This window comes from Phaseolus vulgaris, chromosome 4, assembly GCF_000499845.2.
Source record: "Phaseolus vulgaris cultivar G19833 chromosome 4, P. vulgaris v2.0, whole genome shotgun sequence".
In the NCBI taxonomy this organism is placed as follows: domain Eukaryota; kingdom Viridiplantae; phylum Streptophyta; class Magnoliopsida; order Fabales; family Fabaceae; genus Phaseolus; species Phaseolus vulgaris.
In genome coordinates, this window is record NC_023756.2 from 5298622 (window position 1) to 5316975 (window position 18354).

The window sequence follows — 18354 nt, forward strand, 5'->3', positions numbered from 1 at the left end:
ACAATCCTTTTAAAAACAACTTCAATTTCTTTAGTTTAAATTAAAAATATATAAATTATATTCTAAACAATTCATCGATATTTCACCAATAACTTTATTTTGATTATTTAATTTATTTTTAATATATTTCAATAAAATTTATTAACAACAATAATAGCAGTGAGCATGTAGTAAGTATCTGTGGGTAGGGTTGAATCCGAGCCGAGAGCCACCCTCTCAAGAAAAGAAGTGTGAATTGTAGCCATGAATATGGAAGTTTTTGTCAGCTTTTTGCTTTTGTATTGCAGAAAAGTCTTGTCCCTCAGCTCAAGTTTAGGTGACTATACTAATAAAGCAGATTTGGAAAATACTAGGAATATGGAGAGAACTTACACGTGAATCACCATTTTTCACTGACTTCTTGTCATCTTTTTCTCATTGCTGTCTATAAATCTCTTGCCCTCGCTACTTTTCACTTCATATTTCCTTCTTACATTCTTCACATTTGATATCCCAAAACATTTCAACAAAAGTTAGAGCTCATCACCATGTTTAGTAGCAGACTCTATCACTTTTGTGTGGCAACCATTTTATGCATCTTTTTATCTCATGCAAGTTTCCATGCAGAGATGTGTGCGGAGATAGAGAAGCAAGCTCTTCTCAAGTTGAAGGAAGGTTTTGTTCATGAAACGGAGCTTCTATCCTCCTGGAACGGTGATGATTGTTGCAAATGGAAAGGAGTTTCATGCAATAATTTAACAGGTCATGTAACCTCACTTCATCTCACATTTTCAAATTTTACAAAAGTTGAAGATTTAAACTATCTTGTGGACACAATGCCAGTGATGGAATTTTTCAGTGGCCCTAGAGCATTGGGAGGTAGGATAGATTCTTCAATATGTGAACTGCAGCATCTCAGTTTCTTAGATCTCAGTCATAATGACTTAGTGGGAGAGATCCCAAAATGCATTGGTTCACTTGGTCAATTGACACATCTAAAACTTGCATGGAATGGTCTTAATTCCGTTTCAGATGCTTTGTCAAATCTTTCCAATTTGCAATATCTTGACCTTGAGAAAAATGATTTTGTTGCAAGTGACCTTAATTGGCTTTCTCACCTTTCTACTTTGAGATACCTTGATCTTTCAAATAACAATCTTGGTGCAGTTATTGATTGGCCATCATCAATAAGTAAAATCCCTTTTCTATCTGAACTCTATTTAAATGATTGTAGACTCCCTCAAGTCAATCCTAAATCAATCTCCCACATCAATTCTTCCACTTTCCTCCAAATCCTCAGTCTATCAGGAAATAATTTTGACTCTTCAATTCTGTCATGGGTGTTGAATGTTAGCAAAGTCCTCACAGTTCTTGATCTCTCACATAATGAACTTGATGGTAGCATAATAATGTCCTTTAACTCTTTGTGTCAACTTAAGAAGTTGTACCTGGGTTCCAATAAATTGTCTGATCAACTCAGTGATTACTTACCAGAATTTTGTTCTGCAAAAGATTTAGAGGTGTTGAATCTCGACCACAACTCATTTGTTAATGGGTCACTTCCTGATTTTTCAATGTTTTCATCCTTGGAAAGACTATCACTTCAAAATACCAGTATTGTTGGGCCATTATCATTTGGTCACTTGCCTCGTCTTAAAGCTTTGGATCTTAGTTTAAACTATTTGAGTGGATCATTGCCTGTATTCGAGGTTACTAAATTTTCCTCATTGCATTTTTTGGATCTTTCACACAACAAATTGAGTGGGACACTTCCATATACTATTGGACAACTTTCTAATCTCTGGTTTTTGTCCATCTCCTCAAATGAGTTGAATGGGAACATTAGTGAAGAGCATTTATTGAAACTATCTGGATTGAAGATACTTGATGTGAGTCAAAATTCTCTTTCATTTAACTTGAATTCAGATTGGGTTCCACCTTTCCAACTGGTGGGATTGTATGCATCATCCTGCATTTTGGGGCCTCAATTTCCAATGTGGCTTAAACAGCAAAGGAAACTTCAGGTTCTGCAAATCTCTAATACCCACATTATGGATGTATTTCCTGAATGGTTTGGGGACATATCATCAAGTTTGTTATACATAAATGTTTCCCGTAATAAACTTAGTGGAGTCTTACCAAAATCATTATCTGGTATTAAAACAGGGATTCTGAGTACATGGGATTTTAGTTTCAACAATTTGTCTGGCCCATTGCCTCCTTTTCCTCCAAAAGTATATGAACTCTTTCTCTCAAATAATATGTTCAGAGGGTTTGTATCCTCCTTTTGTGAAACATCCCCACTGTCTGTAACTTATCTTGACCTCTCTAGTAACGCACTCACAGGCCCCCTTCCAAATTGTTGGCAGAAATTTCAAAATTTGGAGGTTCTGAATTTGGCAAATAACAGTTTATCAGGGAGAGTGCCAGAGTCATTGGGCAATTTACAAAGGATTTCGGCAATGCATCTAAATAGCAATAACTTCTCCGGTGAGATTCCATCTCTGACTCTTTGTAAAAGTAGCTTAAGATTCGTTGATTTTGGGGATAATAATCTTGAAGAAACATTGAAAACATTGTTAGAGTTGGATCATTTGGTTGTATTACGTCTACGAGGTAACAGGATCCGAGGAAGCATACCCACCAGTCTATGTAATATATTATCTCTTCAAGTATTGGATCTCTCATCAAACAACATTACAGGGGAAATACCACAATGCATCGGTGACATAAGTGCTATGTCAGATAATGGATTTGAAGATGAAACCATTTTCTATGGAACGTCTGCACCTTTAATATTTCATGACAGTGGAATTGGGTTTTTTAGTGATAAATTATCATTGACATGGAAAGGAAGAAACTCTGAATTTCGGAGATTTTTTGGATTTTTAAAAGCCATTGATATTTCTAATAACCATTTAACAGGAGAGATACCGCAAAGTATAACATCACTAGTGGGTTTATTCTTCTTAAATCTTTCAAGAAATAATCTTACAGCATTCATTCCCGACAGCTTTGGTCGTTTGGTGAACTTGGAATCACTTGACTTGTCAAGAAACCATCTTCATGGTAGAATTCCATCAAGCTTTTCACAATTGCATTTTCTCATGGTCTTGAACTTGTCTTTCAACAACTTAACAGGATTGGTTCCTGTAGGCCCCCAACTAGACACCTTTGATAACTCTTCGTATGTTGAGAACATCGGGCTTTGTGGCTTGCCACTCGAAAACCAATGCCCAGGAGATGTGATTCCACCAAGAGGAAGAGTTGAAAAAAATGAGGATAAAGTCTTAAGCTTTGAGTTTTATCTCAGTCTGGGGTTGGGATTTTGTGTTGGATTTTGTAGTGTTTGTGGAACTTTAATCGTAAAAAGTTCATGGAGACGTGCTTATTTTCAGTTGTTCATCACCGTAAGCGATTGGATGTATGTGATTGTTGTTGTCTTTATAGCCAGAATGAAAAGAAGATTCCGAATTTGACTCCAAAAGGTAAAGATTTTGGCATCTCTTTGTTATAATACCATATCCTTTTTTAATTCTTGTAGTACACGATGAAATTTGTTGAAAAGCTTGAAATCTGGTAGTAAACTTGCACCCTTTGAGTAATGCTTGTTTATAATTTGAAATGATTGAGATTCCATTTTTTTAATATTTGGTAGGGAAAGCATGGTGAGAGGGATATGAAGCAATGTTTTGGTTGATTTTCAAGGAAGACATAAATTCCATTTCAACTTCACAGGAATCACAAATAAGTTTCTAGTTGTGCCTAATCTCCCAAACTGTTTCATCGTTAAGACATTATGAGTGTGTCTCTCTCTATATAGTTTATGTGGTATTATTATATTTTAAATGTGCTATTGGGTATGTGTATTTCTATTTTTATTATATTAAAATTTAATTTTATAATTTTATAGTTTATTATTTTTATAAATAATTAATTTTAAAAAGTAGGATATTTCAATATATATAATTTTGTAAAAATAGTATTAAAAATTTATATAGCTATTATTTTAAATAAAAAAATAATTATTTTAAAATAAAGAAAAGCTATTCAATATTATTAATTTTATTAAACAAATAAATAAAAAGTTCATGGAGACGTGCTTAATTTTGTCTACATGGCAAGGAATTTCTTTGGCCAATGAAAACACCTTATGTAAAATAAACTGCGATCTTTAAACAAGCAACAATTATATGTTTTTGGATTCAATGACCATATATTTTAATTTAGAACTTGTATAAATTACTCGAATATACATCAATCTATCAATCTACCAGCCAAAACTAAATGTTATATATATATATATATATATATATCTTTGTTAATTTTAAAAACCTGCTTAGATAATTAAAATTTATATTTTTAATTAAAATGACTTAATTATATCTTTATTTCCATAAATTAATGAAATTCAACTTTGGTTCTTATAAAAAAATTATTTGTTTTTATCCCTCAAAGGTTGGAATTCTACTTTGCCGTACAATGTAGAAATGAGGTATAAAAGGTATATTTCTTGGTATCATTTGGTTGCCTAGATTTAACTGATCTTCGATTTGATTAGGTTATCAAATAAAAAATAGAAAAAAAAACATTTGATCATATTTATTGATAATGCATAGATGAATTTTGTCATAATTAGATATACCGTATATATAACACTCATATTTTGATATGATGACAATTTTTTTTTTATCAGCTTGATATGATGATAATAAATAAGATAAAAAAAAATTATGTTTATCCAAAATCATTTAGTATGGAACAAGTATGAGACTTGATTAAATAAGCATAATCATAACAAGTATTGATTAGGTGAAATATGAATTCAAATTTCTACACACAAATTTGTTGATTGGACGATATTTTTTAAGCCAAAATGGCACAAGTAAAGTCTAGACGATGTCTCACAAGTGTTGGATGTATTTCTAATTTTAGACACATATTTATGAAGATTGTATATATTTAGTATAAATATCAGACGAAAGTGTTGCAAGAAGCAAGAATCGTTAAAATTGAGTACAAAAGATCATATATGAGTCTTACATATGAGTCTTGTACTTGTACTGTATAGAAAAAGTGGGGATAGTACCTATAATTGTTGATGTGTCAATTGTTTCTTCGTTCTTCGTTCCAAGTCTTCTCCTTAAATTGTTGATGCTCGGTCAGGGTTGACCCTCCGACGATCAAGTAAGTACTATGTGTTAAGAGTATATAGTGAAAAACTAATTAAAATGTACCTTACACCTCTGTGGAAGGTTTATTTATAGTGTTTAATTATGGGCCTATGCTGTGATGGAATCAAATCTGTCAAATATCAGTGTTGCCTGATTTCTAGCAATATTCCCTGATTTATAGGGAGGTATATTTTGATAATATCTTTAATAAATCAATATCTTCCACTAAATCAGTGTTTGCTGACTTTTCGAGAATATCATCCGGATTTGGTGGAACATGATCTCGATTCATATGGAATTTCCATAATTGTCATTGATGTCATTTATTAAGCATCTTAAATGTACCCTGATGCAGTCAGTTGGTCACTGAGGTCGAGTGACTGGCTCGATCGGTACCAACCGAGACACTTGTCCCCTGGCTTGAGGAATGATTATTTTTGAAGAGTCAAGATATGACTTTTGGATGCTCGAGGTGAGACGTGACTAGGACCCATTAAATGCAGCACTGTCAGAGACGTGAAGTGCGTCTTTTCAACACGTCGTTTGAGCGTGCACTGTTTGATCAAAGAGATCTAACGGTGGTGAAGTCATGTCATTTCGAATGTCGAGTATTGTGTGCCCTTGGATGAAAAGCAATCTAACGGTGCCGAGAGGCGAGCGTCTCACTCTCTTTCTTCATTGCTTCTTTATAAATAGAAACGTTTGGTGAACTTGCAATGTTTACTGTCACTTTCACGATGATTGAGTTATCAAGAGTTTGTCCAAGTGTCGAGTCTTTGTTCAACTTTCTTCCTTTCGCACTTTCATTCAAAAAGGTTAGTAATGTCTTTTCTCGCTGGGTCTGCTAGTATTGTTTCAAGTTCTTCTTCGTCTTCCGAGTGTACTCACTCCGCATCTGGCGGTTTGAGAGATGTAAGCGGTTCAGATCAGGTGGTCAACCTTGATAGCTGACCGTCTGATGGTCCGAACTATGAGTGAGTTAACCCACACGTTTTGGACATCCCTACTTGTTGTAGGGATCCTAATGCTTTAGACGGGTTTTTTTTTGTCTAAAGTGTCGATTTTGAAGCTCGACTCCCCCTCGAACGTGGTTGCAGCTGATAGTTGTAATCACACCGATCAGGTCTGTCATGGTCGGGAAAACGCCCCACAAGATTTCTTCTTTGTATATGTTTGTCTTTTTAATGATTTGCATGTCACGCTACCTTTTGATTCAAAGAAGAAACTTGGATTTTTTCTTGATCATCTGTAGCCGCTTCCTCCAGACCATCTACAAAAGTGCCTAATCTTCATAATTTGCATCAGACTCGTTCTACACCTTTATCTTATTACACTTGATGATTCTAAGGTGTTTTCTTTGCTTGAACTCTCGTAGATGTGTTGTTAAACCATTTACTATGTGTAACCTCTAGACTGTTTAGTCAGACCTTCTATCTAGTGAAATATTAGACCATTTACTGTGTATAAAAATAAAAGATTAGGATAAATAACAATTTAGACCTAAATAAACTCAATTAGATTAATCTTAGTTAAAACACCAAATTTATTCATAATTAGACTCATAAAAATTTATGATTAAAGTTTGAAAGTATGAGTTAAATTATGCTCATGATAAGATAAATGTTATCATGTTCATCGAAAATGATGACTCAATTGTTAAAAACTCCTTATAGAAAAAGAAATACACGAATAAGCAAAATAAAAGTAATATATTTATTATGAAAGAAAAATTAATTTAATCAAATTGTTTCAGCATTCTATTGATGATTTATCTATTGATTATTCTTATGGTCAAGTATTGTTCTTTCCGGTCGAAAAGAGTGAGATCTTTGAGAATTTAAGTTTGATATTTTGAAACGTGAACACTTATAAGAAGATACTCTTTTTAACATTAGTATGTATTTATAGATATTTAGATTCCTAAATTAAAAACTTAGCATAACCAAAAAATTATATATGTTTAGTATTTGAAAACAGTTTTGAATCTTTGAGTTTGGTACCGGTTTGGTTAAGATACTATTATTCATTTAAGTTTCATAATATAATTCACTACAAGGAAAATTACATTTAGCTGAAAAAAAAAGTGATGGTGTCATTTGTGGACACTAAATAGTGTCAGCTTAACCTTCACAATTAAAGAAAATAAAATAAAGTGTGGGAAAGTGTGGGTTATCCTCACACAAACTTAAAAAAAAATAAAAAAATTAATAATAATAAAATTGAAGGTTAAGCCACGCTATACCTACTTAAATTTGAAGTTTAAGTCCACACTATCTCCATTTTAATTTTTGAAGGTTTAGCCCTATGCATTTTAAAATTAAATTTAAATAAACAATTTGTGAAAATCAAAGTACGCAACAAACGGTTCCATTTTTGAGGGCGTAAACTCATTTTGAATTTGAGCTTCAACATTTGAGCAACTGAGTAGTGGACGTGACTGAGAGCATTTGAGTGAATGAGAGCATTTGAGCAATGGAGCGTAATTGAGCAGTGGAGCATTTGAGCGAGAGTAGTGAAACGTGACCGTGAACGTGATTGAGCAGTGGACCGTGAGCATTTGAGCGAGAGCGATTGAGCGATTGTACTCATAGTGAGTTTTCCTTCTCCTTTCTTAATCTTTCGCACTAACCCTAGCTTCTTGATTTCAGATTGTGTCTACTTATACAATCCAGTGATGTAGTGATTGTTGCTAGAAGTCTGAGGACAAATACCTGACATCAGAGGGCCAAGATAGCAGGTTAGTGCTGAATTTTATTCTGTGTTTGATGTTGATCATATTTTTTTAGACTAAAATGTAAAATAGAAAATGGCTTGTGAGTATTTAATTACATGAGGGTATATGAATAAGATTAGGTTAGCTTTCACAAATGTCCACAGCTTCCAACCCATATCCACTAGGATACTGAGGAGCCACTTGCTTCTCATTCTCATAACCCTGCTCTCCACTGTATCCTTCACCAAACCCACTTCCAACACCAGACTCAACATAGTAATCATCTTCATGGTCACTTTCCTCGGTCTCATTGTCTTCATCTTCATGCTTGTTGTCTTCAACTTTCCTTGGCTTCTGTAAAAGCATATTCTTCATGATGGAAAATAAAATAGAAGAAAGAGTAGAAAAAAAAAAGGAACAGAAAGTTCAGAGAAATTTTATTTTTCTTTTTCTTTTTTTATTTCACAAAAATTAATGCAATATACTTCCTAATTTATCTTTCACTATACCTGAAATATAAAGTAGAATAGGAGGAAAGGTAGGTATATAATGAGTTCTCTTCTTTGTATAAAAAAAATTAACAGCACGTTTTCTATTTTTTTTGTTCTTCTCGTTTTTCTTTCCTCTTATTTATATATTGAAAAAATAACTATAGAGAATGAATCAACAAGTAATATTCTTGTTCAGTAAATAATCACCCTTTAGAGCACAATGTTTGTAATGTTATTGTAAGGCCACGTCACCAAGATCAGGGCAACTATTTAAGCATGCATGTCTCTCAACAATTTCACTACTGTCAGTTTGTTATTGCAATTCATGATTTGTTACGAAATTTAATATACTAAAGCTATGACTCTTTAATCACGAGTTCAGTTATATTATGCTAAAGAAGATGAAAAATATATATTTTATGATCATTATATCAAAATATTTTTATTTGATCTGATATTAGAAAATTTATTTCAAGCAACTCAAAGAGGCAACTAGCTCCAATGAGCTACATGCTTGAGATTTTGTTCAGTGGAGGAGTTTGAAAATTATGAGGTTCCTTTTTTTTCTTGTTTTCTTTTATCCATCTCTTAAGTCTATCTTTTGTATCAAAGTTTGACTATGTTTGGTAAAAGAATTTGATGCATGCAACAAGTGCAAGTGCATGGTTATTGTACAAGTAACACATGGTTGTTGATCAGGTCTAACTTTAGTTTTTAGAGGAATGCATAAATACATAAGGACTTCAACTCCTTCAATGAATTTTTTATATCTTGTTTATACTTACAGGTTAGCAGGTGCAAATTTGAAGTGACTGTCGAGTCTCTTAAACACATAAGGACTTCAACTCCTTCAAAAATCACTTATAAGATTCCTCCAGTGGTAAGCCCTTCAGGTCAATTTTGTAGTTTTTCTATTGAGATAAGTATTTAGGTTTTGTTTATTCCATCTAATATATTATTGAAGCAAACACACAAATCTTGTGGCTTCACAAGACCCTCCAATTAAAAAAAACCGGATTACAACCAATTTATTACCAATATTTTGAGTTGAAAATCACTTTACAAGTCAAAACTGATTTCACACCATTGTGACATGGTATGATAGTTTTGTTTGATAATTCTTATATATCATTACTCATAGAGCAGTGTTATATTGGCTAATAGTTTCATCAATACTATATACATATATTCCATGCAGAAAAATGGATCGAAGTTGGATGTATGAATGACTTGATCCTTCAAGGAGACTTAGCAAACCATTCATTATTGGAGTGAGTGAATTTGTTTCAAAGGCAATGGATCAAACTTTTTTTACTTTGGAATGAGGGATAAGGTGTCCTTGCATAAAGTGTGTCTGTGAGAAAATTCTTCCACCATCTCATGTGAGGGCTCATTTGCTACAATATGGTTTTAAGCCTAACTACACAATATGGGTTTAACATGGAGAAGAGATGTCAAGTGAGGACAATGTTAGTTATGCATCCAATGGCCATGGAAGAATGAAACCTTTCTCTTGATCAAAACCTCTTACAACAAATCTTGCTTTATTCCTTGTACTCTCAACCAGGGATCCCTTCTTTTCTCTTAAAGATCCACTTGCAACTAATGACTCATTTTCCTTTTGGTAACTTCACCAATTCCCATGTTTCGTTTTTGAGAAGACTCTCAACTTCTTCTTGCATAGCAGCAATCCACTTTGTTGAGTCGTCACTAGAGATAGCTTCAAAGTAATTCTTGGGTTCACCTTCTTCACCCATCTCTTGTGCAAGAGTTAAAAAATAAGCAATGTTGGTAGATTCTGCAATTAATCTTTGAGTTGGTTTTCTTGGTCTCTGTTGTGGAAGTTCTTGAGCCACAGACCATGACTGTGGTAACCCTCGTCGTTTAGGTGGACATTGCTCATGTGGACTCAAATGTTCATTTGTACCATCAATAGCAGTGACTTGATCACCTTGAGTACTGGAGGAATTGGGAACGTCTTCCTCATGAGCGGGTGTTTTAATCTCAAACTCCACCTTCTCTCAAGCATCTTCCTGGTCACCTGTATCAATTGAGGAAATGACAGTATCTTTTACAGAAGAAAGCATAACATTTTCATTAAAGGTCTCATTCCGACTGTGAATTACTTTATGAGATTCTGGGTCATATAAACGATAGCCTTTAACCCCTGAGCCATAACCCAAGAAAATGCACTTCTTAGCACGAGGTTCTAATTTTCCCTCGTTTACATGAGAATAAGCAGGGCAACCAAATATTTTAAGATTAGAATAATCAACAGGGTTACCTAACCAAACTTCTTCTAGAATGTTGCAATCAATTGATCTGTTAGGAGAACGATTTATCAGATAACATGTCGTTGAATTCGCTTCAGCCCAAAAAGATTTGTTCAAACCAGAATGGGAGAGCATGCAACAAACTCTCTCTAGGATAGTTCTATTCATTCTTTCTGCAACCCCGTTTTGTTGTGGAGTCTCTGGGATGGTGAGGTGTCTGGAAATGTCTTCTTTCTTGCAGAAGTCATTAAATTCATTCGAACAGAACTCAAGGCCATTGTCTGCCCTTAGCCTTTTTATCTTCTTGCCAGTCTAATTCTCAATCAATAATTTTCACTCTTTAAAAGTGGAAAATGCTTCATTCTTATGTTTGAGAAAATACACCCACAGTTTTCGTGAGAAATCATCAATAATTGTTATCATATAACGACATTTACCTCTGGAAGGAACTTTTGACGGACCTCAAAGATCCGATTGAATATAATCCAAAGTACTTTTGGTTATGTGTATGGCTTTAGAAAAACTAACCTTTTTCTGCTTACCAAAAAGGCAATGTTCACAGAAATCAACCTTTCCAGTACAGTGGTTACCAAGGTGACCTTTCTTCTTGAGGATTAGAATTCCCTTCTCACTCATGTTGCCTAATCTCATATGCCACAACTTGGTGTTATCTTTGTTGGGTGAGGCAACAGCTGCAGAACCTGTAACTGTTGAACCCTGCAGCACATACAAACTATCACATCGAATTGCCTTTAGTAACACAAGAGCTCCTTTAGACACTTTTAAAACTCCACCTTCAGCTGAGTATCTACACCCATGAGATTCAAGGGTGCCTAAGGAAATGAGATTTCGTTTCAACTCAGGGACATATCTGACACCTGTTAAAGTTCTAACAATTCCATCATGTGTCTTGATTTTGATTGTTCCTTCACCAACAACTTTGCATTGAGCATAGTTTCCCATCAAAAAAAGACCATTATAATCTGGTTCATATGTGGTAAACCAATCTCTATAGTGAGGCATGTGAAAAGTACAACCAAAATCAAGAATCCATTCATTTTTATACCTTTGTTTAATGTTGGAAGCTACAAAACAATCCCCATCAGATTCAGTTTCAACAATACTAGCTTCGACAAATTTTTCTGGTTGTTTACCATTTCCCTTATCTTCTCTATCTTGCTTATTTTTCAATTTATAACATTCAGAGATCTCGTGTCCCTTTTTCTTGCAATAACGACAATATTTGGAGTTCTTGCCTCTAGATTTTGACCTAGATTTATACTTATTGTTCCTATCTTTCTCTTGGTTTCTCCCTCTAACTACTAATCCTTCACCAGAACTCTCATAATGAAAGTGAGTATCAAATTTTTCTTTGGCTAGTAAATTAGTCTTGACATCATCAAAGCTTAAGGTAAGATAATTACCGTATAACATAATTTCTTTGAATTGTCGATGTGAGGGTGGTAGAGAAACAATAAGTAGAACGACTTTATCCTCATCATCAATTTTAACATCCAAATTTTCCAAATCAATTATGATGGAATTAAATTCGTCAAGGTGAGATTGGATGGGAGTACCTTCAGACATTCGGAGTGTAAAGAGTCGCTCCTTTAACCGGAGTTTGTTTGCAAGACTTTTGGTCATGTATAGAGACTCCAATTTACTCCATATGCCTGTTGTAGTTTTCTCGTTGATGACCTCACGCAACACCTCACGGGACAAGCATAACTGGATTGCAGACAATGCCTTTTCATCCATCTCATCCCACTGCTCCTTCGTCATAGTGGTTGGTCTCATCATTTTACCTGTTAAAACTTTCTTTAAACCATTCTTGGTGAGAACAGCTAGCATCTGGACTCGCCAGATAGCAAAGCTGATTTTACCATCAAATTTCTCAATATCCAATTTTGACATTATTGAACAACAGATTTGGTTGAATTATCGAAAAGCTCTGATGCCAATTTGTAGGGATATCGTGTGCGGAAGCGTGATAATTTCAACCAAAAGATTATGTGAAATTAAAGTAACAAGGAAAAATGAGAATGATACCAGAAATTTTTAGGTGGAAAACCCCTTTGAATAGAGGTAAAAAACCATCGACGAGAGAGCCAAAACTTCCACTATAATGGTATTGGGAGTACAATGAATTCCTCTAAGGCTAATAGATAAATAGCCCCAAAACAAATTCTCTCTATATGGGTTATACACTTACACCCAAGAGAAGAAATAGAGAGTATAGGAAAAGAGAGAGAAAACAAATGTGTGTTGTTGTGTGTGTTACATTGCTAGAAGGAAGTCACTATATATAGTGGTTCTAGGAGACAACAATAATAAAGACAATTAATGGTAATTAACCTCCCTTTGATGACAATTAATTGTAGTAAGAAACCTTCATTTGATTACAATTAATTGTGGCAAGTAACCTCCCAATTATGCCAAAAAAACGAAAAGGTGAGTCATAACCCACAAACATAACGATGGTACGTTGGATAAGGTCGTCAAAATAAACTATTACTTTTTTTAATTCCAGAATTTTTTTTCTAAAATGTTTTTTCAGATTTTTGTTTTGCATTTTTTTCTTCAAAATGTATTTTTGGCATTTTGGATTTCATTTTCCAAATCTAAATTTTGACTTGTGATTTTTTTTGTTTTTGAACTTCAGATTTTCAAATCCAGGTGATTTAAAAAAAAATTTAATGATGATAGTGTGGGTTATGACTCACATTTTTTGTTTTCTTGGCATAATTGGGAGGTTACTTACCACAATTCATTGTTATCAAAGAGAGGTTACTTACCATTAATTGTTTTTATTATTGTTGTCTCCTAGAACCACTATATATAGTGGCTTCTTTCAATTAATGTAACACAACAAATAGAAACATAAACTTGTTTCCTCTATTTAAAGGAGTTTCCACCTAAAAATTCTGGTATCATTCTCTTTTTCTTGTTACTTTAATTCCTCACACTCTTTGGTTGAAATTATCATGCTTCCAGACACAATATCCCTACAAATAGGGTCTAGGAATATCTTGCTTGCTTACTATTTATCTGTCATCCATTCCATTTAAAAAATTATCTTCTACCATTGAAAAAATACTTGAAATTTTGTTTATATCACGCTTAGATACTTGCATATATCTTTATTTTTACCTTATAATTTTAAATAAAATTATTTGAAAACAATTCTTTAAAATATAAATTTGGATAAAAAATTAATTTTGAAATATAATTAAAATAAAATTACATAATAAAATATTGATATAGATAAATTTGGTTTCTTTAAAAGATAAATGTAAATAAGTTGCACCATGAAATATAAATTTTAAAAAATTAATCCTTTTAAAAACAACTTCAATTTCTTAAGTTTAAATAATATTAAATAATTCTTCAATACTTCATGGATACCTTCATTTTGATTACTTAATTTGTTTTAAAATATCTAAATAAAATTTATTAATAATGATAAACGGATATGGATTTTTGGTCAGCTATTGGTGTCGTATTGCAGAAAAGTCTTGCCCCGAGCAGCACATGTTTAGGTGACTGATTAAGTAGACTTGGAAAATACTAGGAATATAGGGAGAACTTACACAACACCCTAAAATCAAACATCTTCCAACTGTAACATAAATGAGCATTTTTCATGCATTTTTTCTCAGCTTCTTCTAATTGCTGTCTATAAATCTCTTGCCCTCACTACTTTCTCTTCATATCTACTTCTTACAATCTTCACAAAAGTTAGAGCTCATCACCATGTTTAGTAGCAGACTCTATCAGTTTTGTGTGGCCACCATTTTATGCATCTTTTTATCTCATGCAAGTTTCCATGCAGAGATGTGTGCGGAGACAGAGAAGCAAGCTCTTCTCAAGTTGAAGGAAGGTTTTGTTCATCAAACGGAGCTTCTATCCTCCTGGAACGGTGATGATTGTTGCAAATGGAAAGGAGTTTCATGCAATAATTTAACAGGTCATGTAACCTCACTTCATCTCACATTTTCAAATTTTACAAAAGTTGAAGATTTAAACTATCTTCTAGACACAATGCCAGTGATGGAATTTTTCAGTGGCACTACAGCATTGGGAGGTAGGATAGATTCTTCAATATGTGAACTGCAGCATCTCAGTTTCTTAGATCTCAGTCATAATGACTTAGTGGGAGAGATCCCAAAATGCATTGGTTCACTTGGTCAATTGACACATCTAAAACTTGCATGGAATGGTCTTAATTCCGTTTCAGATGCTTTGTCAAATCTTTCTAATTTGCAATATCTTGACCTTAGGAAAAATGATTTTGTTGCAAGTGACCTTAATTGGCTTTCTCACCTTTCTACTTTGAGATACCTTGATCTTTCAAATAACAATCTTGGTGCAGTTATTGATTGGCCATCATCAATAAGTAAAATCCCTTTTCTATCTGAACTCTATTTAAATGACTGTGGACTCCCTCAAGTCAATCCTAAATCAATCTCCCACGTCAATTCTTCCACTTTCCTCCAAATCCTCAGTCTATCAGGAAATAATTTTGACTCTTCAATTCTGTCATGGGTGTTGAATGTTAGCAAAGTCCTCACAGTTCTTGATCTCTCACATAATGAACTTGATGGTGGCATAATAAAGTCCTTTAACTCTTTGTGTCAACTGAAGAAGTTGTACCTGGGTTCCAACAAATTGTCTGATCTACTCAGTGATTACTTACCAGAATTTTGTTCTGCAAAAGATTTAGAGGTGTTGAATCTCGACCACAACCCATTTGGTAATGGGTCGCTTCCTGATTTTTCAATGTTTTCATCCTTGGAAAGACTATCACTTGAAAATACCAGTATTGTTGGGCCATTATCATTTGGTCACTTGCCTCGTCTTAAAGCTTTGGATCTTAGTTTAAACAATTTGAGTGGATCATTGCCTGTATTCGAGGTTACCAAATTTTCCTCATTGCATTTTTTGGATCTTTCACACAACAAATTGAGTGGGACACTTCCGTATACTATTGGACAACTTTCTAATCTCTGGTTTTTGTCCATCTCCTCAAATGAGTTTAATGGGAACATTAGTGAAGAGCATTTATTGAAACTATCTGGATTGAAGATATTTGATGTGAGTCAAAATTCTCTTTCATTTAACTTGAGTTCAGATTGGGTTCCACCTTTCCAATTGGTGGCATTGTATGCATCATCCTGCATTTTGGGGCCTCAATTTCCAATGTGGCTTAAACAGCAAAGGAAACTTCAGGTGCTGCAAATCTCTAATACCCACATTATGGATGTATTTCCTGAATGGTTTGGGGACATATCATCAAGTTTGTTATACATAAATGTTTCCCATAATAAACTTAGTGGAGTCTTACCAAAATCACTATCAGGTATTAAAACAGGGATTATGTGTACATGGGATTTTAGTTTCAACAATTTGTCTGGCCCATTACCTCCTTTTCCTCCAAAAGTATATAAACTCTTTCTCTCAAATAATATGTTCACGGGGTTTGAATCCTCCTTTTGTGAAACATCCCCACTGTTTGTAACTTATCTTGAACTCTATAGTAACGCACTCACGGGCCCCCTTCCAAATTGTTGGCAGAAATTTCAAAATTTGGAGATTCTGAATTTGGCAAATAACAGTTTATCAGGGACAGTGCCAGAGTCATTTGGCAATTTACAAAGTATTTTGTGGATGCAGCTAAATAGCAATAACTTCTCTGGTGAGATTCCGTCTCTGAGTCTTTGTAAAAGAATAAGATTCATTGATTTTGGGGATAATAATCTTGAAGGAACATTACAAACACTGTTAGAGTTGGATCATTTGGAAGTATTGCTTCTAGGAGGTAACAGGATCCGAGGAAGCATACCCACAAGTCTATGCAATATATTATCTCTTAAATTATTGGATTTCTCATCAAACAATATTACAGGGGAAATACCACAATGCATCGGTGACATAAATGAGATGTCATATGTGGAATTTGGAGTAGATTACACTTTCTTTGGAACGTCTGCACCTTTAATATTTCATGATAGTGGAATTGGGAAATTTTATGATCTTCCAATAATTTTTAAAAGCATTGATATTTCTGATAACCATTTAACAGGAGAGATACCGCAAAGTATAACATCACTAGTGGGTTTAATAGCCTTAAATCTTTCAAGAAATAATCTTACAGGATTCATTCCCGACAGCTTTGGTCGTTTGGTGAACTTGGAATCACTTGACTTGTCAAGAAACCATCTTCATGGTAGAATTCCATCAAGCTTTTCACAATTGCATTTTCTCACGGTCTTGAACTTGTCTTTCAACAACTTAACAGGATTGGTTCCTGTAGGCCCCCAACTAGACACCTTTGATAACTCTTCGTATGTTGAGAACATCGGGCTTTGTGGCTTGCCACTCGAAAACCAATGCCCAGGAGATGTGATTCCACCAAGAGGAAGAGTTGAAAAAAATGAGGATCAAGTCTTAAGCTTTGAGTTTTATCTCAGTCTGGGATTGGGATTTTGTGTTGGATTTTGGAGTGTTTGTGGAACTCTAATGGTAAAAAGTTCATGGAGACGTGCTTATTTTCAGTTGTTCATCACCGTAAGCGATTGGATGTATGCGACAGTTGTTATCTTTACAGCCAGAGTGAAAACAAGATTCCGAATTTAACACCTAAAGGTAAAGATTTTGGCATCTCTTATTCCTCCACCTCCATTCCTTCTTGCGCCACTCCCATATGTTTTTTATATTTCAAAACTATCATTTTTCAATATATCAGATTACATAATTTTGAAGTCTTTTTCTAGATCCAGAATTAGTTTTCGGATTATATAATCGGAAGCCTTTTTTGATTAGCTTCCGGATTACATAATTGGAAGTCTTTTCTATACATAAAATTAGCTTCCGGATTATGTATTCCAGAAGTCTTTTTTTCAGATGTGTGATTAGCTTCCTGATTACATAATTCATAGGCTTATTTCAAATGCAAAAAAAAGTTCCAGATTTTATAAATCTCAAGAACACTTCTGAATTATGTATGGAGGTGACAAAAAAAAAAGGAGAAAATGGTATTTTTACATTTAGTATGGGGTGACAAAAGAAGATTTGTTGATAAGCTTGAAATCTACTAGTAAACTTGCACTCAATGAGTAATGCTTGTTTATAATTTGAAATGATGAGATTCCATTTTTTTAATATTTGGTAGGGAAAGCATGGTGAGAGGGATATAAAGCAATGTTTGGGTTGATTTGAAGGAAGACATCCGAAGTATTGTACATTTTGAAGTGCAGTGTTCCGTCACGATTTTATGTTTAAAAGACGCATCAGATGATTAAAGAAGACAAATGTATATAAATTGTTTTTGAACTCTTTTCCTATGTGATATGAGACTATATTGTTCTGGTATGTTTGATAGTCCCACATAGTTTAAGAATCAAAGTCAATGATAATTTATATACACATTTCTTCTTAACTTCATTATGATGCTTTTTAAGGATAAAACCAGTACTCTCTGAACTTCAAAGTGGTCAACACCTCAGATGTGATGATTAATATCATTTCAACTTATTTGATATCGGAATAAAATGCATATTTTTTTATCATTATAATTTTTATAATATGTTTTCTTTGAAAGTGGTTATTATTTTAAAAAAAATACGAGTATAAAAAGAGATGATACTCAAAGAGAACAAGATGAAATATAAAGTCCATACTCATTAAATTGAAAAAAATGGTGATGAATATAAGTTTTTATATTA

At 33.8% G+C, this 18354-nt stretch overlaps 2 protein-coding genes across 2 annotated transcripts; both read left to right on the forward strand.

The window, feature by feature from the left end:
- The first annotated feature begins 105 nt into the window (after positions 1 to 105).
- On the forward strand, positions 106 to 3842 carry LOC137837040 (receptor-like protein EIX1). Its single transcript, XM_068645865.1, has 2 exons — positions 106 to 3467; positions 3638 to 3842. The coding sequence occupies exon 1, from the start codon at positions 528 to 530 to the stop codon at positions 3456 to 3458; it is 2931 nt and encodes a 976-aa protein (XP_068501966.1). The 5' UTR covers positions 106 to 527; the 3' UTR covers positions 3459 to 3467; positions 3638 to 3842.
- A 10413-nt stretch (positions 3843 to 14255) lies between these two features.
- Positions 14256 to 18122, forward strand: LOC137837041 (receptor-like protein EIX1). The gene is made up of 2 exons (XM_068645867.1): positions 14256 to 17275; positions 17802 to 18122. The coding sequence occupies exon 1, from the start codon at positions 14384 to 14386 to the stop codon at positions 17264 to 17266; it is 2883 nt and encodes a 960-aa protein (XP_068501968.1). The 5' UTR covers positions 14256 to 14383; the 3' UTR covers positions 17267 to 17275; positions 17802 to 18122.
- Positions 18123 to 18354: the final 232 nt, after the last annotated feature.